Consider the following 27,905-nt stretch of genomic DNA (forward strand, 5'->3'; position numbering starts at 1 on the left):
AAATAAATACGACCTTACAAAACACTGACAACACTAAATACAATACACTATGGTCATATGGTCACAATGGCACTGGTCATCATGTAATAATAAATATTGAAAAGGATCATCTGAGAGGTCAGAGTGTCAGTAATCTTGATCATTATCTGTCTGTTAAACATAAGACATTACACTAGATCAAAGGTCATCCAACCTTCCAATTTTCTCCTCCTCAGCAGATGTCACTAATATGGACCAGTGGTTCAGTTTAGGAGAGATGACCTGATAGTGATGCTAGATAGGTTGTCAGGATGTTACCAAAATGATTATCTTCTGGAGATTGGCATTCATAGAATATAACAATTTTAAAAACAGGCACAAATTCTAAAATTAAAAGTCCTCTGATGTGCATTAATTGCATTAACCACATCTCCTGAACCAGTGAATGATGCTCTCATAGTTGTTTATAAGGCTACAAAATAAGACCAAACTAACAGTGCAGGAACAGGACCACGTTGCCTATGTTACATCTCTAAAGGAATTCATGTAATATACTATCAATAACTTTGGATATTACAAGGTAAAGACAATGCAAAACAAGACACCACCACTAACACACACACACACACACACACACACACACACACACACACACACACACACACACACACACACACACACACACACACACACACACACACATCAAGTATAGATATTTGCACTGCACAGTGTGTCAGTCTGAAAGCGCATTTCTGTGTGTCTGTGTGAAGCGTTCAGGGCCCAGCTGCCTGCTGTTTCCAGCAGCGCTCTGCCTGTCAGCCTCCAGCTGAGAGCCATCTCTCTGTTTATTTACATGTCATTATAGTAAGGAAGAGCAGATATTAACACTGTCAGCTGCTGTTTGACCTGACATCCCTCAGTGTGTCGACTCCCTGCTGCTTGAGCAAACAGCTCCTGCTCGCTTCCATCATCTGCCTTGACCCCAGCCTGCTCTGATAAAGAGCCACTTGGCCCGAAATCATTAAAGGTTAGCAGTTAGTTTGGAGTAGATGTAGAGGAGGTGGAGGAGGAAAGGGGGGGGGGGGGTTGTTAGTGAGGAGCAGAGGGTGTAAAATAAGAAGATGATTGGAGTAGTGAATATTCTCCCTATAAGCTGTAAGAGTATAAGTGTAACCCCCTCTTGGATGTGAGCCATGAAGAGAGATTTAACCCTTGCAGGAGCAGGAACATTTAACTATTCATTGTTCTCACATAAAGAAAATGCCCAAATGTGTATGTACTGCTACACGAAATTGTTACCTGGAAAGCGTGTATTAGTACCTATTGAAAATGTGTCACGTAGGAAAACATTTCAGCCGTGGTTGAGTCTATTGTTGCTGAGGATGAGGTTATTGTAGATTTTCTATAGAGGTCTAATTAAAGCACAGGTAAAAACAGTGAGCTGTATTATAAGGGCTCATATTGTAATAGTTTCTTGATACATTTCAACAGCAGTAACTGGAGACTTTTACTGTGTTTAACTACAGTCATGCACTGACCAATTAAAAATAGATTAAAGAAAACAATCTAAATCAATTCAATTTGACTATTAATGATGTTGTATCATTATTCTGTCTTTTATTAAAAATTGCATTTTAAAATGGAAGAAAAAAGAGTATAAGTATAACATTTAAAAAGTGTCTGCCTATCATATGTCTTGAAACTGAAAGTTCAAGACATCCTGCAGGAGTCTCTCCTGCAGGAGCTCTGATTGGTCAGATAGTATATGTTGGCAAAAGCCAGCTGTTTTGTATTATTTTTATTTTTATTTTTCAAAAACTATAGCTTTTAAAATCGATGAAGCTATCAGTGAATTACAGTATGATTAAACACTGTTTCTAATTAAATGTCTCTTATTATTCTGGCGACAGTCTCAGACTCCATACATCAAGAGAGTTTCTCTATTTAACAGTGACACTGTTCTTATTCTCTCATCAATTACAATCATCTCTGCTTTGCTGTTATAAAAATACAAGAGTAAAAAGCCTACCAGGAAAGCCAGAGGTTGTGCCATTTAAGCCTTGATTTTAATGTGAAACATATGTGCAGGGATTAGTGAAATTATTAACAGCTAAATGTTAAACAAATAAAAATGTGCCTTTGTGGTCGGTAAGTGACTGAGCATTGCAGTATAGTAAATATTTGAGTGATAGATTTAGTGCTGTGGAATAAAAGCCTGTCTCCAGTAATAAGGCCAGGACCACTATTTGACCATGTATAATATGACAGCAATTCATTGTGTGTAGCTTAACCTTTCTAAACTCAAGGTCCACTTACTATTTTTTTCCTAAGCTGTTCAAGGTTTTTATTGTTTTTGGTGTAAACAATGGAGGCAGCAGCAGCAAACTCTCCATTATCAGAGCATCTTCATGACTTCATCACTAAAAGTTGAGATTGCAAATGAAACTTGACAATTTGTGTGAAAGCCCCGGAACATGTGAGTTAGTAGAGCTTGAGTTGAGGCTGTTCTGTCAGTTTGATTTCAGTTGACTTGAATGATTTGCTGGTTACAAACTACTGCAGCTTTCAATGTACAGTAGTAAAACGTCTCAGGTTATCATTCAGTTCATCAACTTTCTATAGGATATTTGTATTTTAGTTCAGTCAGGCTCAGGATGTTTTATTTATTGTTGCAGCTCTACATATTTAAATATGTCCTCCTCATAACAAAATTGTTATGAATGACATTTGATTTATTTTTTCATGATTGATGGGGGAGTTGGGATTTTCAGGATTATGGCCTCTGACGCAAAAACACATCTGCTTGAAGGGAAATAGCATTAGCTGATCTCATAATCACCTCTGATTGCATCAGATATTCAGCATTCAACACTGACATGCTCAATGTGCTTTGCAATTACTGTCTGACTTACAATTCCATGGAAGACAGTGATAGATCGTGTAGAACGCCAGCACCATCTCCACATCAGCCTTAATCCCAGCTGCTGCACCCGCCCACAACACAGGCTCAACCTGACACTTTGGGCTAAATCACAATGAGGCAACATATGCTTTAGATGCAAATATTATACAGTTATGTGCTGTAGAAAGTTAACATCAAGAGTAAATGAACTCTCAGTGTCACACACACACACACACACACTGATGATACGGGCTATTTCAGGACAGGACTGATACTGCTATTTGAGGAAATAGCATTTAAAAATGTAGCATCTGATATTTTTCAATCAATCAATCAATAAAACTTTATTTATACTGTATAGCAGCTTTCATACAGGCTAGTGTAGTTCAAAGTACAAGGTGATAAAAAGACAGAAAAGGAATAAAACAATGAGACAACAAAAACAAAGAACAAATTAAAAGACAACAACTGAGACAAATGCATGCAAGAGAAATTAAGGATGATTAAAATGTAACATTTAATCAAATTAAAAAAAGAAAAAGAAAAGAAAAAATAAGAGAAAAAGTTGAATTAGACTAAAAATGAGGTTCAAATAGATTAAAAAGACAAAAGAAAAGTAAAACTAGGTTTAAAAGAAATTAAAAGGCAAAAAAAAACATGAGTAAAATTAAAAATCAGATCAAACTTATAGAATGATAATAATAAAATAGCATAAAATAAAGTAGAACCAAAATTTAAAACATCAAAACAAATACAATACAACCATTTTTATCATCTAAAGCAAGACTGGGCAGGTAGGTTTTGACTTTACTTTTAAAAAATGTCAACACTTCCACCTGTTCAGTTTTTGGATAAGATCCCTTTAATTTGGTTATCAAACAATAGTAATCATGATATGTAGCGAGCGAGATGTTTTCCAGTGTGACTCTGTTTCTGAATGACCTCAAACACATCTTTGACATTTCTCTGCTGCTGTTACTCATTTGTTATCGGCCAGCATACCATATTAGTCCTGGTATTACAGTTACACCCTGATGATAACACATGTTCCCTTTCACACACATCCTGTTGGGGTGTCTATCAGTCACCTGTCCAGCATTTTTCATATGTGACAGCAGTAATTCTTCACTGCTTGACAGATCATTCAATCCTTGGTGTGTTTCTGTGGAATCATTTTCAATCATCATGACTTTATTTCCTTTGTCGTAGAAAAAACATCAGAAGGTCCATCCATGGTTTTGCACTCATTTGTAAAGTGATGGAAGTAGTTTTGGGTAGAAAATAGAAATGATCTGGAGAGAGAGGTTTAAACCATGTTTACTGTCACACCTCCACATACCTGGCCAATCACTGTGTGAAGTGGGCGAGAATGTCAACATTGTCTGCTTTGTAAAAAAAAAAAAGTAACAAGAATTGTAACTTTCAGATTTCCACCATCAGACTGGTGTGAAGGGAGGAGGTTTCAATAATCCTCTTCAATAATCTGACAAGCATCTTCTACTTTGCACCTACACTACCTGATGTAGGTCTCATAATAAGGCCCCTAAAATCCCCAACAGTCTTTTAGGTCACCATTTTGGAATTCAGCCAGCTCAGAAGTGTGTGAGCTAAGTTTCAAATGATCTTAACAGCTGAGCAGAAATATACACATTTGTTGGTGCTATGGCCACTAAAATAAATCATTGCATGCTTTTTGTTTTGTTGATAGTTTGTGATGAGATACTAACGTGACACACCAGACGGTTTGTTTCACAGAACCATCTGACAAGTTGTCGATGGAAACTGTTTGGAGAACTTTGAAAATATACTTGACAGGTGATTGGATGAACCACCTGTCTATCACCTTCTATCACCATCTAACTTTGCAAGCCAGCTGGATTCACAAGATCACACTAGAACCCTCATAGGATGCTGATTGGTCCCAACCACTGATGGTTCTGAGCACATTACCATTGTTGGGGAGTAACTAGTTACATGTAACAGAGTTATGTAATTTAATTACAACATAAATGTAAGTGTAATCTGTTCCAGTTACTGAGAAAAACAATGTGTCATTAAATGACAGTTACTGATGAAAATGTTGATGGTTACATCTCAAGTCACACCTTTAAGATATTCCTCATTGTGTAATATTTAACATGTAACTGAATACATATATTACTGTTTTTAATTCTTTGAAATCAATATATTTTTATATGTAGTAAATAAATCAATACGTGGGTTTATTTGGAACACACATGGACTTAAATGGTGTCACAGTACCAATTAAGCTCATGTCAGACTTTTGACTTTCTTATCAAATATCTTTATTTTATATTCCAAAATCTACATGAACTAATGAATACATTTTAAATGAGAGATAAATCTTCTTTATAAGAAATGATCTCTCTTATAAATCATGTCAGTATCCATGAAAAACAGCTGGACTTATATAAGTTACATGACTTTGATGAAGTCATTGAAGTAGTTACATTACTTATTACATTTTAAATAGTGTAACTAGTAATCTATAAACTATTACATTTCCAAAGTAACTTTCCCAAACCTGCACGTAACTCATATGAAACTGATATGATATCATTTCTATACAAGGCTTAAAGCTGTAATATAACACTATAGCTTGAGACGTCACAGTTCAAAATTCTGTGTAAATTTAGAAAATGCTCCAAAATCTGCAAAATCTTGAGCCATTAAGAAACTCACATTTGATTAAACAGACAAACAGGGATATAGATGCTGTTTTGACAGGTCATGAGAGATCGGAAGATCAAAAAAAAAAAAGACAACTGATACAGTAAATGATTCACAGAGTGTTTTTGCACCAGCTGAGTGTGTTTTAAGTAGTAGTAATAGACTGGAATGTGGGAGATGGTAGTGTGTGGCACAGAGATAACTGTGGCACATCTGCACACCTCTGTCCTCCTCTCATCTCTTCATCTTTTAAACACTCCTCACACTGTTTGACCTGGAGGTTTATCACTTCATCCACCTTCTGTCTATCTCTGTCTGTGCTTTTTTTAGTGACTTTTCACTGGCTTTCATCTGGTCAGTGAGAAGATGACCTTAACTCAAATATAGCTTTATATCTATTATATCTTATTCACTCTCTATTCATCATCTCTACAATTTCATTCTGTATCTGTATACAGATACATTCATACCCCTTCACACATTTATACAACAGCTGACAGGATGGTCAGCAGCATAGTTGAACTACATACCAGGGCCCGAGTGATATTGGACTTTTGGAGAATGCCAATATGGTTGTTAGTGAGTTAAAAAAATATTGATATCAATATATCGACTGTCGATCTTATATATACAGAATATATACATAAACACACATTGTTTTGCAGTGATGGTTTAAATGTGGTCAAGGTAAGGTAAGGTACACTTTCTTGATCCCCCGACGGGGAAATTCAAAATTGACAAACAGTAGCCTTGTAATGGTGAAGTGACAAAAAAATAAAAAAAAATAAAATATACAATACACAATCTCTAAAATAATCATATTAACATATATTTGTATTTAAACTTAGATTAAGTAAAGGGATCAAATAAACATAAAATGTAAAATATACATAAAATACCATACATGCAGATACTAAAATATCTGTAGTGGACCGATATCAGGATAATATTGGCTGATCTTATTGGTCAGGCTCTACCACTTACAGTATATACTCAACATGAGGATGGGTCTGTTTTGGTCATCATCTTTAACATGTCATCAGCATCATTTTACTCATCAGGCTCAGATCTGGGAGATACATCACCAGCACCACAGTGATGTGCACAATCTCAATATAACCCACCTTTTCATTTCTCACTTATAAACTATACACATAAATCCTGTCCTGTATGGAAGTTTGCATACTGAATCTTTAACTTGTAACCCAATATTATTACTGCAAAGTAAGTTATGCTGATACTTTTATTTGCAGATAATTGAATGTAATTCAGATCAATTCTCTAATTGATCAGTTAAATGTGTGCTAACAGTGAGAAACATGATGACAGCTGTCTCATGTGAATGGCTCCAACAAGTAGACTCCTCACAGGTGTGCCTGCTGTCTGACAGTAGTTTGACTGGATGTGAGATTCTGCTGTGCACACATTTAGACTCCTTTGGTCACTGTGTTTTTTGTGAGAATGTTTAAGAAGCCCTTCATTAACTGCTGGCTACAATATCTGTAAGTAACAACATTAAAAAAGACCAAGCACAGAAAGCAACAAACCAAACAAAACTTTGTAGTTAGCAAATCTCCTGCTGGGCTGATGCAGAGGGAGATCACACGATCTGATATCTGCCCAATCACATTCTATGATGTGGTCCTTTGGCCCACACTCTTCCCCCTCTCAAGCTGAGACACAGAGACAGACACAGAATGAATGATGATTCAGAAGCAGAGCAAAAGTAAGGGAGTGAAAAAAATGCAAAGAAGGCACAGAAAAAGTGCTCTTTGGAGCTGGAGGCAGAAAAATGTTCTAAACTCCCAAACATGTTTGCTGCAGTAGCTGCACCACCACCTAATCTGCAGCAGGTGCAAAACGTGCACCATGAGCAGTCTGAGCTGAGTGATGAAGGAGGAAGAGAGAGACTGAATCCTTTCATGGAGGCTGAGGCACAGAGAACCAGAGTCAAAGTGTAGGAGATATTGAAGAGGAAGCAGTAGCAATACATACAGGCAAGCATCAGAATCCATAAACAGCTCACTTCCTCATACTACTTCATACTACCATGTAGCTGGTAGGTTGTAGGAGGATAACTATCACTAAGCATCAGGAAAACTTGCTGCTCAACACTCTAGTCATTGAACCACCTGTATACTTACTTATATACTTATACTATATACCTAGTGTGATATCCATGCTGTCCTTACTTAATGAGCAAAATCATGAAAATGAAAATATTGTGCTGAAGAGACTTTCTATGGATCTAACACACTTCTGAAGTATATCTGTGTGTTTATACATTCATGTAACTATAGGCGTGAACACTGGCTGCATATGTACAACAACAATGAATAAAGATTCAAATGTAAATGATCTATTTTAATCACTTATTAACTGGTAGATGTATTTAAGCCAGTTAGTCAGTGTAAAAATAAAAATAAATAGATTGAAATAAAATATTAAAACAAGAATAACAATAAACTGAATTAAACAATAAACATATACAATAATCTCTATAAAAACATTCTCTTAAACAACACAAATTAAACTTTACGTGTTGGAAAAGGAAGTGTACATTTATTTATTCCTATCACTCATCCATAAACTCATATGTTTGAATCAGAAAAAAAGAGGAAAAAAGGGAGTTCTTTATTTAGTTGTGTAAAAAAAAACCCACACAGAATAGTTTCAACATCACAGGATCTTCATTAAGGTTTAAATCTGGTACTCTCAACAGTGGAAATAAGCTATATTTTATCACATAATAAAATAAGGAACAGACTAAAAATCTATCATAATAACATCAGAATATGAATATCATATAAAATAAATAACCTTGCAAATCACATCACTCAGAATGATACAGTCACATCATAAGGGGCAGTTAGAAAGTTGTGTATAAGGTAAAATAAGATATTCCTTTATGAGTCCCACAATGGGGAAATTAGCATTATTACATTAATATAATTACAATAATTGTGACATTATGTACAAGAGTAATAATTGGTGATACTATACCTGAGTTTATTGTTTATTAAAAAGGATTTCTAATCTATTTCCTCATTCTGTAAACTAGATACACACATGCATATACATTCAATATACTAAAGCATCACATTTCAAGTTTAAGTTTCTTTTTGCAGCAATGATCAAACATTCAACTATTCCTTTGACAAATGACTGGAAAGCCACTTTGCACAGTTCATAAGCCAGAACACTAGAGCACTAAGTTCACATTGACTAGCAGCATTTTCTTTAATGGCCTTTAAGTTGAACTAAGAAAATAAAGCAGTTGAAGTCGTGCTGAAAGCTTCTACACAATATCAGCTGCTGTGAGCTCAGGCCTGAGAGTATGAAGACTAAACAGCTCAGTTAGTTGTTCAGTGAGCACACAGCTCAGCTCCAATATCCCAGCTCCTCTCTGTCACTGGGAGGAACCCTGGTGCTTTCTCATATTATGGTTGTCCAAATATTTCACCCGGTGATCCAAGTGCCTTTAATTGATGTCAGTGAGTTTATGCTAAATATGAAGATTTGAATAAATTCCACTTTCAAGCAACACAATGGGCCGCTCTGCAGTGACAGGCCACCTCCTTGTTGGTCTGAAAAGAAGTGTCAGGCTGCTGGAAACCCCCCCTCACCTCCTCGCCCATGTCACGCTTTGACACCTCCTGGGGTCCTTGAGGCTCTACCCCTCTCCCCCTCTCCATGTTTCCTACCTATGCCTCTCTACCACTCGTTCTCTCTCTTTCCCCCCTTTTCTCTCTCTTTTCTCTTTGAATCTGTAGCACCATTAACAGGCCTGCCAGCTTTTTGAGGCCCCTTAATCACTGAAAAACTAACAACAGACAGAAAGCAGTTCAAAAGTAAAGACAACATGGAAAGGAGGTGTTTATGGTTTTTTGTTGTTTTTTGTGTGTAGTTTTTTTTTTTTTTAAATACATTATTTTCTATTTGGTGAAGCAAGAATAAGAGCTCAGAACTGGTTTCAATGGGCTTTTCCACCATCCATTCTTAATACAGGCGAATACACTGAGACAAAAAGTGTGTTCAACTGATGTATGTGAGTAGATTAGCCACTGTGACATACTGAGCAGTGTGTAGTGAGAATGTTGTGATGTGGCTCATGATGCTGTCAGGAGCTGCTGTGCATATCATACAATCAGTGAGACCCATCACATACATTTAGTGACATAACTGTACATGTGTGCTTTTTGATGTATTGATGGTTGTTGGTGTTGGTGCTCATATTAACCCTTACCCTTAGTGTTTGAGCAGTTTTGATATGTGACAGCTGTTAAAACACCCCAATTGTCTTTGACCCTGATATTTAATGACTTTTCCTAAAGTGGCCCAAAATGCACAATAATGAAAATATATTAAAATGTTATACTTTTGTATAGATGCTACAAATGTTTGTCCATTGAGGCTGTTCTGGGTCAAATTAGACCCGTCTTAGGTAAAATAGGACATGATATTGTGTGATAGTAGATGTTTTTTCTGCTCTCTGAAACATGAATCAAGGTTTAATCAAACATTTATTGATCAGTCAGATCCACTATTGATGCTTTCTGAACACATCTGTGGTTCAAAATGTGGTATAGACTCTTTTTATGAGGAGATTCTTAGACAGGGTCAAAACTGACCCAGAACATACTGTGAGGGTGTAGAATATGAACAGTATGTAAGGGTTAATCTCTTTCCTGATGGAGGTGAAATACTCATTTCGGTCCCCGAAACTTTGTAACTAATTAAACTAACTCTAGTGAGACAGTGTGTGGGAGCTTCTTTTCAACTTCCTCCTACACACCTGCCTTCTTTTCTCCTGTATCATTTTGACCAAACAATATTTTATCTTTAGCTGTAGTTATTGTTGTGTAGTGTAATAAATACTGGCTATTGTGACTACCGCTGACAGTATGTGTTCCTGTGTGTTTGCAGGTGATGAGCATCCTGAGTAACACCGGTGGAGTCTCCTCACAGCCGCAGCACGACTTCTCCATCTCACCGCTCCACAGCGCCTTGGATTCCTCTCCATCCAACGGCATCTCAGCCAGCTGCAGCCAGCGTTCGGCCGAGGCCTCCATTAAGACGGTGGACAGCCTCCCCTCGTCTCAGTCCTACTGCCCCCCCACGTACAGCACCACCAGTTACAGCGTGGACCCCGCTGTGGCAGCCGGCTACCAGTACAGTCAGTACGGCCAGAGTAAGTCCTGCTGTTTCCAGGATCACTTTACACTCTATCATGACTTCACACAGTTCAAGTAGAGTTGTGCTGTTGAGTGATTAAATGTTACACTGTCTTTTAGAGAGAACAATACCCACCCAAGTGCATCTCAGCTCACAACACATTTGTGCCAGCTTGCACTCAGCCACCTGGGCACAATGTACCTGACTGCACCATGTGCTGAGATTCATAAAAACTGGCTCGAGCTTGTTTCTGGAAGTGCACCATGAGCAAAATGCTGCACCGCTTAACTCCTAGTGCCAAAACATCTCAAAGATACAGAAATGTGACTTCAAATGAAATTGTGCAATCTCAGGGTCCCCACGGATCCTTAAAAAGTCTTAAAATGTCTTAAATTTAGTTTTTGATTCAAGGTCTAATAAAGTCTCAAAATGTCTGGAATTGTACGAGGTATTAAATTTGATGTGAGCTGGGGCAGAGTGAATGTTATGTTATTTATCATTATTATCATTATTTTATGATTATTTTATCAACTTATTAATTACAGTAAAAAATAATCAGCAGTTGGAACGATAATGAAACTAATCATTAGTTACAGTCCTAAATGACTTCAACATGAGCTCCATTTAACCCACTACAACAGTCAAATCCTACTTTTGCATTATCATGTCTCATAATATATTATGTAAGAGCACAACAGTCACATGTGTTACTGTTCTGCATTGAGTACTTGATAAACGTACAACATGGTAATGCATACTATTACTGGAGTGACATTAGTATTTTTACTCTAGTAAAGGATCTAAATATTTCCTCCACCACTGTTTGCTGAGCAGTTTTAATACAAGAACAATTTATACAGAATAAATACATAAAGTTATCCATATATAAATGATAACATGACTTATCATTATAGTATCAGAAATAAGTTTGCTAGTTCTCGCCTCTTTTTTTCAATTTCAGTAAAACTCATAATTGTGTATACAGTCGTCTAATTGGTCCTATTCTTTTGCAGCAGCAATGGTATTAAAAAGGTGTTAAAAGTCATTAAATTTGGACTAAAGAAATGTGCAGATACCCCGAATCTGAAACCTTTAAGGAAAATAAGTATTCTATGTTTACTGCAAAACCCCAGATCTAACAATATGTTCAAAACCAAAAGGGTTCAGCCTCAAAATCACATCATAATATTAGAAGATATTTCTACAACAATGATAACTCTGATAACTGCAGAACTGTCAGAGCTACCACTCTGTGCTCTGATTTAAAGAGACCTGCTGTGCTGAAGGTAGTCAGCTGATCAATGAAGGATCAATGAACTTTAGTACAGACAGTATTGAGTGAAACATGTCTGCTGTCCTTCCTCTCACATCTCCACCTGACTGTGACTGACTGCATCTTCAGCCTCTACTCTTCACAACCTGTAAGAACTCTGCAAGCTGTCACATGTTATCACTATAATGTAAAAAAGCACCATGAGTCACTTCCTTTCTGTGACTTGCTCAGTATAGTTACTACATGATGGAATCTGACACAGTATCTAAGCATGGCAACTACAACAAGGTTAATGTTAGAGAAAGACTGTGGTTACATCCATACCTCTGCTTCCTGCTTTGCTATAAAAATGCTCTTTGTCAGCATTAACACTGAACATCTGCACTGGATGTAAATCATGAGGTGTGGACTTCCAATAATTCTTGAGGAAACTGGGCTACCACACATCCCTCTGGACATTTAAGGATGACTCCAGTTTGCTACAACTTGGGTCTTAATTGTTGTTTTTTTTAACAATGTACTCATCAAAATAAAATGAGATTTTCCTTTAAAATGTGCACCTGTCTGATGATAATCAACATTACAGCAGTAATATGTTTAAAAAATGTTACTTTAAGAAAATGTCTCTGATGCCATAAATGATCCCCTCTTTGCTGTGGCCCTCCACCTCCACCCCCACCTCTCCCCCCTCCTGCAGACTGACTTAACTTCAGACATTTGACTCTTCACTTGTTCTAATTCAGGAAGCACCTGACAGATTAAAGTGCATACTGTCAAAATAGCTGAGTTGTGTGAGTGTGTGTGTGTGTGTGTGTGTGTGTGTGTGTGTGTGTGTGTGTGTGTGTGTGTGTGTGTGTGTGTGTGTGTGTGTTTGTGCGTGTGCATGTGTGTTAGTGTGTGTTATCAAGCTCTATCTTGGAGGCAGAAGACTCTCAGTGTGACTGCTCAACAGGGATTTAAGGTATAAATCTGGTTGACAGGAAAAAAACAGCTTCCTTGAGAGGGCCTCACTAAACCCCTGTGAAACACACGCACAAACACACACACACACACACACACACACACACACACACACACACACACACACACACACACTGCTCCCCCACTAGTTGTCTGGGTGACTGGCACCTTGGCAGACAGACCTGCCCACCCATAGGTGCTCTTCTTTCTCCCAGTGCTCAGAACAGAGTGACAGCTTCCTTTCTGTGCACACTAGCATCCTAACTGACATGCCATACTTATCTCCACCCCCCCCACCACCCACCGCACCCCTCCGATAGCCACAACACACACACCCAAACACACCATGTCACATCACATCTGCTGTCAGCCTTCCTCTCTCTATAAAAGAGAAGTTATCACTAACTGAACCAGGGAGGGCCCACATCCACCACTCTGACAGAGCAGAGCAGTGTGCTGAGCTTTAATGCCAGCTTTCAAAGAACCGACCACCTGTCTGTCCGTCTGTCTGTGTGTCTGACTGTCTGTCTGAGTGACTGTCTGTCTGTTTGCTTCCTTTTCTCTGTGTGTCAGACATGCTGTTCTCTTGTCAGTCACAGATCAGACAAACAATTCAACAACACAATACATGTTAAAGGATAAGCCTTTAAATATTATACATTCTTCTTATTGTCAGCAAATCTCATGTTTGGATGCAAATCAACAATCCAGTATTGTGTGTGTGTATCAAAGCCTGATATATCTTACTCCTCTGTGATGTAGAGCTGCATTGTTGTCCAAAAACTCAATTAAAACACATCATTTTTTTAAAACTGGCCCTGTCTCCTGGAAATTACATTGATGTACTACTGAGATGTTTCCCAGTAAAGCTCCCTGTTCACTGCATGGATAATGTTCACAAGTGATGACTGTATGTACATTGTGCAGTGAAGTCAGAGGGTGGACATCAGGGTGGTTGTTGGAGAAGATGCAGGACACTGAGATGAGAGACTGGGGTTCACATCCAGAGTCCTGCATGTGGTCAGCGATAGGCAACCAAAGCATTGTGCTAATCATTAGATAAAGAGCATAGCTTTGGTTATTCATAAAAATCAAGTGTTTGTGATAGATAGATAGATAGATAGATAGATAGATAGATAGATAGATAGATAGATAGATAGATAGATAGATAGATAGATAGATAGATAGATAGATAGATAGATAGATAGATAGATAGATAGATAGATAGATGTACTTTATTCATCCCCTTAGGGTGTCCAGTAGCTCATAAAAAATACAAACATAAATAATAAGAACATATATTCAAAACAGTTGATGTTAAAAACAAAGGAAAGAACAGATTAAAAAATTAAAAAGAAATAATTAAAAAATTAAACCAAAACCATCTCAACTAAGTGCTGCCAGTCCCTAAACATAACTATAATAAAGTTTAATAATGCGTGTCATGACCTGGATCTTAGACTGACAAAAAAAGTGAAATACAAACAGTTTTTCAAAAAATCTGATAATATTTTTTTTCTTTAAGAAACTGCAAAAAAAATATGAATGTAATGTGTGAAATGGTCGGTCAGTAGATGAATGATGATGGTGAGTGGATGGCTAAATGTGTAGTGTTGTATGGTGTAAATTAAAGAGCATGTGGTACCAGGGGGAGAGATAGTGATGAAGTGAGAGAGAGAGAGAGAAAGGAATGGGGGATAGCTCAATCTAAATGTCTAAATGAATTGTGGATGGACTGGCCAGGTGCACACATTTACACTGATGGGAGAAACACACACAAAGCAGCCCAGTGACAGGGCACAAACCTAAGGGCCATGGAAGAGCCAGAGGGCCGTCACATGCTGTCGTTTTTAAATGAGTGAATGTAAGTGACAGGGTTGTAAAAACATGTCAGAGTCACACTGTTGCACTGGGTGTCATGTTCCTTCATCACCATGAAAACACACACACACACACACATACACTGTAGTTTATTCTGACTTAATCCCATACACACCATCCTTCTGCCAGAAACACTCACCAGAGCACCAAATATGGATTCATCTGCTACTGGAAATAGTTTCCGCAAATGCACCATTTCCTCCAGTTTGAGTAACATGTGCTGACTACTAAAGCGACCAGCTGTTTTAGTAAATGATTGAGCTTTTTAAATAAATGAAACTATATATTTGTGAGCTGTATTTTTAAAGATTAAAGAGCTTCGTACTGAGAGCTACAGAGTTGGAAAGTCAGGAAGTATTAGACTAACACAACAGCATTATCCTTTAACACTTCATCTGTTAGCCTGAAGATTATTAAACCATTTATTATCATGTGCAAATGCAACACAGGATGTATTACAGATGTATGTGTTTTGTTTATTTATTGTAGAGATTATGTATTTTTTTTTTTTTTTTTAATATTTTTTGGTTTAAATTCTAGTGGGGATCCCAAAACTTATGACCAACATATGACCAAAAGATAAATACACTTTTAAAAAGGCTCCAAAAATATTTCCATTTGATTTAATGGAACACTCATAAAAACGTGGCATCTGCTGTGTGAATATATCACTCTGTGTAAACATAATATAGCTTTAATACAGGGCTGGAAAAATGCTTCTTCAAAATAAAAACACTAAACTCCCTCCTGTCTCGTGTCCTCTGCAGCTGCTGTGGATTACCTGGCTAAGAACGTGGGGCTGTCCAGCCAGCGCAGGATGAAGCTGGCCGACCACTCAGCTGTACTGGGACTGCTGCAGGTCGAGACCGGCCAGGCCTACTAGTACTCACCTAACATATTTAAAACAACATGGCACCTGGTCACCAGCACAACCCACACCTCCTGCTACCATCCATACAAATCTCCCAGTGAGCGCGTCAGTGTGTGTGTGTGTGTGTGTGTGTTTGTGTGTGTGTGTGTCATAGATCATGTCTGATATTTAGCTTTTTTATACCTTATTTCATGTTGCTGTTTCTCCACTGGTTAAGGAGTGACTCACTGAGCTGTCCAAGTGTTCAGCATTCCCCATGGGACCATCTCCACTATGACAATTTCCACCGTTAGGAACATTGTGAAGTGTGTTTTTTACATTTTTATTTGTTGTTCATATTGCATCAAACATTGTACACAGCGACAGTGTATCTCACTTTACTGGATATAGAAACAATTACAATGTGAACCCTCAGCCAATCCATTTAGACTGAGCGTCACCCGCCATCCAAAATCATGAAATCTGGGATAGATGTTGATTAAGGAGTGATGATGTCATGCTGTTTACATGTTAGGAGGACAAACAAGTGATTTCAGGTGGTTTTCAAAAGTATCTACGCTGAAACCCTGAAACAAAAGGAAACCAGCTAAATCCCTCCTTCCCCTTCTGTGATCAGCAAACAATTGACTTAAACATTAGGGCTAGGTATCAGTATTCAATACATTTTAAGTGTCGACCAAGTAGCATCAAAACATCTCCCGTCAAACGATACCTGCAATCCATCCTTTTTGTACACAGAGCTGGAAAATATGACTATTTGGATGGACTTGCTCACAGCCAATCAACACAAGCCTTAAATATTAATAAATATTAATAATTTGAAGACTTTTGAAATGCATTTGTGTCAAAATCTAATCATGTAGATGTGGAGGAGTGGTAGCATTTTATGCAATTTAATGCTTCTATTCACATGATGGTTATGGAATGAAGTACTCAGTTGGTATCAGTATCACTTTAAGGGTACTTGGATTGGTACTGGTATTGTCATTCTTGATATGATACCCAGCCCTATTAAACATTATAGTCTTCCTGTAATGATGCATTCAGATTGAACACTAATCACAGTTGGGGTTTTTCTAAAGCTGAAACAGTTTCCATCCAAATGGACATGTTTTACCTCAATTCCTGACACCAACAGTGAATTCACATCTGTTTGCATACATTGAAACTGTTGAATCGACATTAAATACAATTGTGCAAACTCCTTTCAGTCTGAACAAACCTTGATAGAACCACATCCATGTTAATCTCTTTAGTCCTTTTTGCAGTTTTACTGTCAGACACATGTGATTTCATGGCGACTCATGACTGCTTCTGAGCACTGCAGCTTCACTGATGGGTTAAACCACTGGAGGTCAACAAAAACTGGATTTTCAGCATTTTTTAAAAAAGTTTTTAAGAGTTTTCTAATCACCTTGAGAAGAATATATTCTGGGGAAATACTTTCGATTTGAACTTTATAGATACTGAATATCAGCATTGGCATTGGCAGATATTGGCAGCTTAAAAAGACAAAACAATCTATCAGCCTATAGGAATGTGTGTGTGTGTGTGTGTGTGTGTGTGTGTAGGTGTGTGTGTGTGTGTGTGTGTGTGTGTGTGTAAGGGAGATGAACACCTCTTTAGCAGACCGATACGGATTCATTCAGCCATTCCTGAAGAGACGTTTCTGTTGTGACACTGCAATCCTTATCAGCGAGACCTTCTGAAGAGCTTTGGAAATAGTTGGAGGTCAAATGATCTCCTGACTGAGCAGCAGTGTGACACACAGTGTGAGGATCAGCCTCCACTCTGACATTTCTCCAGGCAGTTTGGTACCAATCATTACAATTCTGTTCTATATCTTCATTTCTTGTGATTCGTGTTGATTTAATGTCTGCTCCATTCATGTATCATTGGAAAAACAACCACTGGGTAGTACTATGGCAAGCCTACTTTCCATTCCATCATTTCCCTTTGAATAAGAAATCACACAGAATGTTCATACTGAGCATAACTTTATATAATCTGCCCCTGACATTTAAAATCTGGTTGAGAATGGTTTGAGATACATTCCCTAATTTTGCTGTGTCTATGTATGTGCTGAAACCCTCACATTTCCTCTCAGCTCACTGTCAATGTGTTGAAACTCACAGCACTTCACCACCACACTGGTGGCAGCAAGATACAACCATCGGAAGCAATTTGGGGTTCCAGTATCTTACCCAAGGACTTCAACATTCAGACAGGAGGAGTCAGAGATCGAACCACTGACCTTCTGATTAGATTAGAGGACCTCCTGAGCCACAGACGCCCCATTTCAATACAACAGTGAGCTGAGAGAAAACTTTGAGGCTATAACAAAATCAGTGGAGCATATCTATAAATGAAGATACCATAAATTCTTTATGTACCTCAACTGCAGAGAGAAGCAGGCTTATATCAGAGATTTGTAAAGGTATATTTTATAATATGTTAGTAAGAAGCCTCCCTGTTTCCTGGTCTGCTCCTCTTAATTTGCTGTCAATGTAAACTCAACATTTCCTCCGTGTTGACCTGTTGTCTTGATCAATTCAGTATACAAGCACACAAGCACAAAGTCTTTATAAATCAAATTGATTTCACTCTGCTGCTCTTTTGATCGCTGTTTAGCTCCAATCAATGAAAATCAGCACTTCCTGCACAAATGTTTCATATTAAAAGCCTTCCAGTGGCTCAAAGGGTATATTCCTGTTGTCCTACATGGCTTTTAATGTGAGATATGTGCAGGGAGTGCTGTGGATCACTGGTAGGACAGCAAATGAAAGAACGACAAAGTGATTGACAACTGTATTTAGCAGTTGAGAGTGTTGAGTATGAGTGATGTACTGATGGAATTAGTGCTGTGGAAATGTACACGATAACAATTTAACCATGTGAGATATAATATTTATACTTCCACCCCTTCAGCTGCCTTTATTTATACCAGCTTTTTAGGTTATACAGAATACATGTGTCAGATAATCAAAATTGCTTCATACTGCTATGATATCTGTACATTTTATCATTTGGCAGATGCTTTTATCCAATGCAGTATCTATGAAGGTTTCATGCAAACTAATGGCAAACTCACTAGTCACAATGTAGAGATAAATGATATCTGTAATGTCAACCTAATACCTGATAAAGTGGTTTGCCATAGTAGTACAAACTACAGACTGCACCAGTTCCATAAAGCATTCCAGTGAGGATGTGTTCTACATTCAGAGAGAGCGTTGTCACTCTAATCACCCCCATACTGACCAAAGGGAAAACTCCTGGCCATTCTGCTCCAGGCTCTCCACAACACCTACTGCACTGCTCTGGAGAGCTGTGTGTTCTGATGTCCAGTGGAAACCAATGAAAGGTTCATGGACCGGAGGAGAAACGGAGACCTAACAGAGAATCCCCTAAATGCATCATTCCACACATGAAAAATATTCCAACAATCAAAATATGTTTCTGCAGTAGGAAAGTTTCTCTTTTCTTTCTTTGTGCTGTATTTGGTGACAGTGAAGAGAGACACTCATACCTCCTTTTTCATCAACTGGACCTAGAGCTGGTGGTGCTGGTGCCAGCTCCTAGTTGGTAAAACCTTCTAAGAAACCAGTTTGCTTTTCCACTGGTGAGAGAGCCTGGTTTCCTAGCAACACTAACACCAACTTCAAGCACTTCATGATCCAACATAGTAGGTGGCACCTTAACACTGGTTGCCACTCGCCATAAATAATGTACAATGATGGACTATGTACTTCCTCTTTATACATCCATGCTGTTCAGTTTGGCTATGTTTGAAGCACTTGCTAACATACCGTCTACTACATACTCAATCAGTATGTACTATATACTGCCTAAATGAAAGATTAAGTATGCCATTAACAAGCAAGATGGCCGTCTCACCCAGCCAGTAACTCTTAACATCTATGAAAACGTTGAAGCAGATATCCAACCAGGTGTTATTTGGATAAACAGACACCTTTCTTTTTAGCTTGGCTCAAAATCTCCACCATTGTGCAGTCTGAAGATATGCAATGCATTTTGCTTTTTGTTGGTGGTGTTGAACCGGAACCAGTTTTCCTGGCTGAGAACTGGTTCTTTGGCTGTCGAAACACAAACAACTGGTTTATGATCTGGCACCAGCTCTGAACCAGCCCTCCAACCGCATTGGTCAAAAAAAGGGTATCAGTGTTAAACCTTGGGGTCACGTGACCGTCATGAATATCAAGATGATGCAATGGAATTCAACTAAATTTCATCTCCATTCCCACTGGACGCTGGTGTCCATGACTGCCCTGTGATGACCGACTGATGACAGAAGCTTTTATAATATCATCTGTCTGCATCTCCACTACAGCAAGCTGGACTCTTTGGACGCTGGCTCTGTTAACTTTGTGTATATACATTTTTTCATTGACAGCAAACCAAGGAGAACATTAAGGATCAAATGTACAGATATGCTCATTCACCCCCCACCCCTCCTGTTTTACCTCTTGTTCAGTGTTCAAATTACACTGTGGATTTTTTAAGGAGGGGGGGGGGGGGGGGGGGGGGAGGAGTGGTGGGGGATGTTAAAAGAAAAGTCTACATATCAAATTAAATATGAAAATACAGCTTATTATGTTCAGATCAGTGTTTTGGGGGCGATATGCCGGTTCCAACAAATAAATAAATTCACACAGAATAATTACACATAAGTCTACATAACATTATGGGTGGAAGCAGCCCATGAGCCATGACAAATAAAAACCTCTTGCACATATCCTGATCAATCATTTTTCAAGAATTTTTCAAGAAGTCAGTCACACTGATGAGGGCTTCACACACATTTAAAATGACCCATGACAGGACACACAGGATTGATTTTATATCATGCCAATGCCCCCCCCACCCACTTGACTATACTATTGCTTCCAGGGGACCTCAGTTCTCTATCAGGGGGTCTTATCCCCCCCCGACTGCCCTGTAATACGAACACTGCTCTTGGTCCTTTCTCTGCTTGTTTTGTTCAGCTTTCTGTTTGGCATGTGTGTATGTTGCCATCGTATAATTTATTCTACCTGTATGAAGTATTAGACTAGTGGGAAATTTGTATTGGCATTTACTCCCCTCAGCCTGTTGGTGTGTCAAATGTACTGGCCTAACTGTCTGTTCATTAAAGCTCTACAACTGGACCAAGACCACAGAGGCTGTGTGCTGGCTTGTTGTTGTGGGTGTTAGGAAGTAGCTAGTGAGAATGGAAGTGGAAGGAAAAGGAGTTCAGCAGTTCAGCATAGTTGATATCTTCAAATATGAGATCATCAGAGCATCATTTATTCAGGTGTTTATTCAGGACCAAAACAAAAGTGCATGAGAATGTCAGTTATGCAAACTAATATCAAGATTAGCCTGATGTTCATATAAACAGCTGTGACTACTGTTGTCAAACCACTTGACACAAAACCTGTGAGCAGGACTCGTTCACTCTGACTCATCGTCTAAAAGTCACTACTGATTTGAAAGGATACCCCGGCCTACTTTACGTGGCTTTTATCAGGTGTCCATCTAATATCAATCAATTAATAAATGAAAAAATGCAGCTTTCATACAGGTTAATGTAGTTCAAAATGCTTTATAGTTGATTGACAAGCTGATGTTAAATCCACATCGTGCTCTTCATAATGACAAAACTGAAACAGCTGAATATCAAAGAACACACAAGTATATTTTATATCCCATTTTCAAAAAATAATATATAATTGACTTATTATCAACCAAAACATATTAAAAGTGCAACTTTCAAACTGTGTTTTGGTTGACACGCTTTAACAATACATAGAGTCCACGATTTCTTCATGCTGTCATATTTATTGTCCATTTTCATTCAGACACATCTGTTGAGTTTTTTCTTTGTTTCCACCAACAAAAGAAATGTTCCTACCAGCTGAAGAGGAGCAGACACATCGACACCACCTGCCCTGCAATTAGTTACACCACGATCAGCTGGCTAATTGAATCTGATGCTCCCTCTGACAATCAGCTGATTGTTAAAGTTCCTGACAGATGGGGAGTGTCCATCCTACACATCACCACATCATTTAACTAAAATACAATGACTGGGAATCCCCTGATCTTTTTTTATAAAAAAAAATTTTTTAAACATAATTTATCAAATGATCAAATTACAATTTGGGCTCCAAAACATATGATGTGTTTTTTTTATTTTTCCAGTATGGAAATGAACTAGCAGAGACATGCAAGTTGCTTGAATCACATCATCCATCCTTTGGAATATTGTGCACTCTTATTATGTGCAAAGCCAGAAAAAGGGCACGTGCAATCTCAAGGCCACGTTTGTCAGCCATGTTTATTTATATATATGTGTTTGTGTTCATTTCCTCTGTGCTGCTCTGGAACAGACCTGTGTGGATTCTCAGCTCAAGATTATGATTATGTGGAAGAAGATCAAAGATATTATTACAGCATGTTTTCAGTTATGCATTTACTATTGTTTTTTTCTTATTATAGTAGTGGCAGTAGTGTGTGAATGTAAATGTACCCACACTCAACATTCAACATATATTCAACATATTAAACAGTAATGTAGGAAACAGGATGGAACTGGCACTGCAGAGATATGAGAACTCCTGGCTTTCACGCCTGGTCATATTTGTGTTATCGTTACATGGTAATGCGGCTGTATGAGTTGAAGAAATGTATTATCATGCAAGAAACAATATCCCAACAGTTCAACCAGCAAAGCCACTTGACTGTATTAGGAAGCAGAAGAGGTATCCTGAGGGAGATTGGATGCTCTGCTGGGTCACAGTGAGCAGGGCTCTGGTGGTCCAGGACTGGATGAGGGATTCACACTGCTAGCGAGAAGCCGCAACAAGATGCAATAACAGCAAAGCCATAATTGTAATGCGTTCAATACACAGAGGTAGCCAACACAGGAGCATTTTCATTGGACAGGGAGCAGACGGTAATGGCAGGTAAGAGGGTGTCAGCATGGTGTAATATATAGTGTTGCTGTACATTTCTGAACATATATAATTCTGATACTTAATCAGTTGATGACAAGGAGCAGCCAGCGTTATGAAGATAATCCATTGGCAAAAGTTCTTTCTTATTGCATTGATGACATAAACCCCAATCATGATCTAATCCCCCTTTTGATAATCTATGACTCTCCAGGCTTTGAAGTCAGCCATGACAGCTGCAGTGATTGAAAATAGTAAAAATCCTCTGTTGAAGCCAGGCAGAATGAATGGAATCGTGTTAATGAAGAAGGTTGTATAAGCTCACAGTGGAGCAGTGTAGGCTGCTGCCTGAGGGCCTGTGACCCAGACCTGACCACAGCATGGAGATGCATACTCAGGCCTGCTGGCTGAACTGTCTCCAACAGCAGAGAAGAAAGATCACATGGAAGATAAAAATCAATGGAAGATGCCATATAGACTGTTTGGAGGAGGCAGGGGGGCTGCATACACACTTGCTCGTTTCATCAACTCTATTAAATCTTTATTCAAACAGCATTATGCTGAATCAAAGCCCAAGTCTAGTTAGAATTACTGTAAATGTTCAGGTCAAAACTGATGATAAATACTGTGATGTCAGACATTTTTAGCATGTGGGGTTTGTTAACAGAGCGAAAGTATTCTAGCCACAGCTTCATTTGGACTAACGGTCGAGTCCATTGTTGAACAGTGTTACTTTTACCACCAGGTCTGCTATTCGGGGTCTCCCAACAACATTATGGTCACGTTTCTGATGGAGGTGCAGGTTTAGCTTACTAGATAGATATATAAATAGATAGATAGATATACTTTATTGTCATTGCGCATAAATTACAACGAGGGGAGAGTGGTGAACACAGAGTGAGCAGGGTGTGAGGGGTTGTTCATGATGTTTTTGACCCGTTTGTGAAGGCGACTCGAGTGGATGTCTCTCAGGTTTGGGAGAATAGAGCCTTTAAAGTAGCTGTCATCAATATACTTTTTATATTAAATGTACAGAAAACTCAAAGTTGTGAATTTGTAGCTTCGTAGTTATAGTAATAGTAATAATTATACATGTTTTCTTACTGTGAGCTCTCGAAATGAATGTATATTTTCTATATGTTATTTCTATGTTATATCTTGGACTTTCGGTGGACTTTCTATACCTCTGTTTCATGTTTCTTCTGGTTTCCTCATATACTTCAAACAATGGCGACTGAAACTGAGTGGATCATGTTGGAATTGGAGTAATAACAGTTATTTTTACTGAAATGACTTCATAGAGAAAAGAAGTCTTTGGAAGAGATGGTGTACAGGAAGCCTCCAACAGGAATATGTTGATGATCTTGAGAGGACTGGAGCACGCTCAAATCCACCATCCTTGATACCTGTAAAACCACCTTTGGGTTCATATCCTGAAAACACCAGGACTGTTCTGAAGAGAGTAACACAGAGATAAAACAGCTCAAAGGAAAGCCATGAAATGAAGGATTTGTCTGCTATTAAGGTTATCTGTGGTCCAAGATACTGTGGTTTAAACACTCTGTGCTCAAAGGACACACAGGAGATGCTGAAGGACAATGATGGAAATAGAATTTCCAGGAATGCCTCAACTATGATAACAACTATTATAAACCAAATATTACCAGCCACATCTCCCAGAGTCCCACTAGAGAAGCCTTCCACCATGACAGAGGTTCAAGATGCCATCAGGAGCCTGACTAACAACAAGGCTGCTGGTCCAGAATGGATCCCAGCTGAGATAGTTTTAAACATCAAGAAGACCCAGGTCTTACATCAACCTCCACCCAACCAACCATCTACCCAGCCCACCAGAAAAAGGGGACAACATCATTCTTGAAAATGTTGACCACTTCCCCAATATCAAGACCAGTCTACGTCTCATCATCTCATTTAAATGTGATACATACTGTATATTTTGGAAAATATCAAACAATAAATATATTTATATCTGACAAAACCACAGAAGGACATGTTTATCATGAAGAATCAAAAGGTTGTTTTATGACATTTGAGAGTGTTGACAGTTCAAATATGAGGTATATTATTATTCTTATGTCATTTGAGCTGAATTCCCCTCTAATTTTCTGTAATACTGTAAAATAGTAAAATAACTTAACATTAAACATAATTATAATCAGTTTCATCCTGAGCAGGATGTCATTAATGTTGTTTACTGATTTGTGTGTTTGTTCTAGACAGTTCAAATATGGGACAATTATGATTCTTATAATGTAATTTAAGATGACATTCCCTTTAATTGTTCTCAAAAACTCTACAGTAGAATGACTCCAAATTCCACTATTATAAATATGTCAATGTGAAATTTGGATGTCTGACATTGGAGGGCAATGTCAGGCTTCCATTGAAAATGTCAGCAAACCTCTAAAAGAAAATAAAATAAAATGTGACAGTTCAAATATGAGGAAATGATTATTCTTATAATGTAATTTGAGCTAATTTTTCCTTTAATTTTCTCTTAAACTGTCCAATAAAATAACAATTCAGAGCGTTATAGTCAGTGTCATCCTGAGCAGGACAATGGTGAAAATTACAGCAAACATCTTAAAGATTGTTTTTTCATGACAGTTGAAATATGAGACAATCTGAGGAGATGATGAAAGCTATAATACATTTGAACTGACTTTAATTTTCTATTATGTAAAATAGTTTATATCAAATTAGGATTTATTTGGTGACAAATGAAACCAGACTTCACTGAATCATGACGTGTAGCATAACATGAGAAATGATTGCTGTATTGTGAGTCTTTTGCTCTAAGCAGCAGTACCATAATGGACACACATCTAAATCCCAGCAGTGGATGGCTTGACCGGGCTTCCACAAACGATGGCGTAAACTTGACCACAGTACCTCTCACCCTATTGGCTGAGGATTACTTACTCAGTTCTCAATGGTTGACGCCGAGAAACATCGTGCACACAGCAAAATAATAAGAAAAGAATGAATTAAAGGCAGTGGGCAGGGTCTCTAGAGATAATTACAAAGCCACACACTTCTGGTGAGTCGTAAGTGATGATTAAAAGACTTTACTTTTGTTTGAGAGTATACATTGCTTTTTAGCTAAATCCTGCATAGTGTACCTTTAATCTCAATATGAGAAATAAGCAAATAAAATATCTCCAACAGGGGTAAGATTCTGACTATTCTCTTTGACCCTGAAACAGACACGATAATCTTTTATTGCTTAAAGAAAACAAGCAAACTAACAAACTATTTTTTATCTTTATTCAATTTTCACAAATGTTTTTTTAGTGTCAGCCCTCATTGGTAATGTTTGTAAGGAGTGAAGATAAATGTATCCTCTTTGATGGAAGGAGAGCAGGAGGTCCAAAAAGTCAGTGAATGAGCAAAAGTTATGAAAACAAAACAGCATAAATGATTTGTAATATTCAAACATCCATTCAAGTTGATATAACCAGGACCAGTGTCTATTCTTTTGTGAAAAATGATGTAAAATAAGCTTTAGAGAGGACACCTGAAGACATTTAACCCTAAAAAAAACACACCTTTTAGTTAAAATAGAAGAGACTGAAGTAGTGGCAATTATATGTAAAGAATGTCATTTAATAAGCAATTAACCTCAACGGCAAGATCACAGGAGCAGAAAGACTTTCAGAGTAATGATTATTTGAGGTTATTACTCTGACTGAGAGCAGAAAGTGCCACGAGGAACGCTGCAATTAAAGGACATGTCTGTAGAAGTTCAGCCCCCCCACCCTTAGCAGGGCCCGGGGGTATTGTGCATGGAATACCGCTGTGTCAAACACTCAACACTGTCACAATGAAAGCACTTACAAAGCTTAACATCTCCCTAAATCCCATAATTATTCGAGGATACATTATGTACCTGGACTCCAGCTGTCTGATCGCCACAGTGAGGGGATTGCACCTTTTACAATCAGCTTACAGCAGACAGATTGTTATGATTGGCTAATAATATCAGCTTGTAAGTAGTGTGCTTAAGCTGTGTGAAACAGATGAAGAAGAATAAATGTGAAATAATTTGCTAGATTCCTCCCCACCCCCAACCCCCACTCCTCCTGATTATTTACTTTTTATTTACCTGGCTGATTTTATGTTCCCAGACAACAAAAGAAAGTCAAACATGGAATCTTCTCGAGCACCCCCCCCCCCCCCCCCCCCCCAACACCTCCCACCTCCCATCCCCCACCCGTCACCCTTACTGTTGCCGCTATCCATCGTCTTTCATTTAGTGTCAGGGTTTTACTTAAGTCTGCCGTCTTTTATGTCTTATCACAGCAGTCCCCTGAATGTACGATTACTGAGCTCTGCAGCAACCTCTGTTGTTCTGTGGCCCGCTTCCCCTACCCACCCACCCCCCACCCACCCCCACCCCACCCTGCCCCCGCACTCCCAGCACCCCGCTCATTCTAATCTCCTCACTCCAGTAGCACTTTGAAATTAAGCTGTGAGGAAGTCAGGGCGTCTCGCTAACCTCTGCGCTCCGACACCGGGCCCTCAATCAGCCTCATTGTGGAAAAGAGTCTTCAACACGTCTGAGTCAGCATGTCTGAGCTGACAGCAGCTCTGAAAATCTTGGCTTTAAAAAGGCAACATGACTGGCTGATACCCAGCTGAGTCCACCAAGCAAAAACATGCAGATAAATTGCCTCTGCTTATATCTTATTGACTGTTGTTGATTGCCATAATTGGTGCTACATTTTCAAATGAATGATTAATGTCCATTATGTGTGGTCATTTGCTTTTATTAGCTAATTTATCTCCTAACAGGCATGAAGTGCTGCCATACACAAATGTCCAGGAAGTAGTATTTGAGATAAAAGCTCATCGTACATAAGGTTTCAATTTAAAATGCAGTTGTTTTTTTTCTTTTTACTTGAGATAACAACGGCGTATTACGGTCATATATGTAACCAAAACATTTTTTTTAAATACTGACGTGGAGGAGGGGGGGGGTTAATATTTCGAGAAAAATTTCAGAGATTAAAGACGTAAATTTACGAGAAAAAAACGTGGATATTCTCTGACATTATAAAGTCGTACATTTGTCAGAAAACATGTTTTTTTTCTTCCAAGCAGTCACATCGCCTCTCTTTGCTACACTGGAGAGACGTGGCTTGTCGTGCTTTATGCTGCCGTGGAAGAACTGATCTAATTTTCAGTTAGGTTTAG

At 38.3% G+C, this 27,905-nt stretch overlaps 1 protein-coding gene across 3 annotated transcripts in view; it reads left to right on the top strand.

Moving 5' to 3' along the window:
- Positions 1-15,800, top strand: part of LOC133987135 (paired box protein Pax-7-like) — a 59,835-nt gene extending 44,035 nt beyond the window's left edge. For 2 of the 3 annotated variants that reach the window (XM_062426385.1, XM_062426386.1), the window contains exons 8-9: positions 10,499-10,763; positions 15,629-15,800. In XM_062426385.1, the coding sequence (XP_062282369.1) occupies positions 10,499-10,763; positions 15,629-15,744 (381 nt within the window). In that variant the 3' untranslated portion in view covers positions 15,745-15,800. Of the gene's footprint in view, positions 1-10,498; positions 10,764-15,622 lie in introns of all 3 variants that reach the window. The other variant, XM_062426384.1, reaches the window with a different exon arrangement.
- The last annotated feature ends 12,105 nt before the right edge of the window (positions 15,801-27,905 follow it).

The sequence above is a fragment of the Scomber scombrus genome, chromosome 10 (genome assembly GCF_963691925.1).
Source record: "Scomber scombrus chromosome 10, fScoSco1.1, whole genome shotgun sequence".
Lineage (NCBI taxonomy): Eukaryota > Metazoa > Chordata > Actinopteri > Scombriformes > Scombridae > Scomber > Scomber scombrus.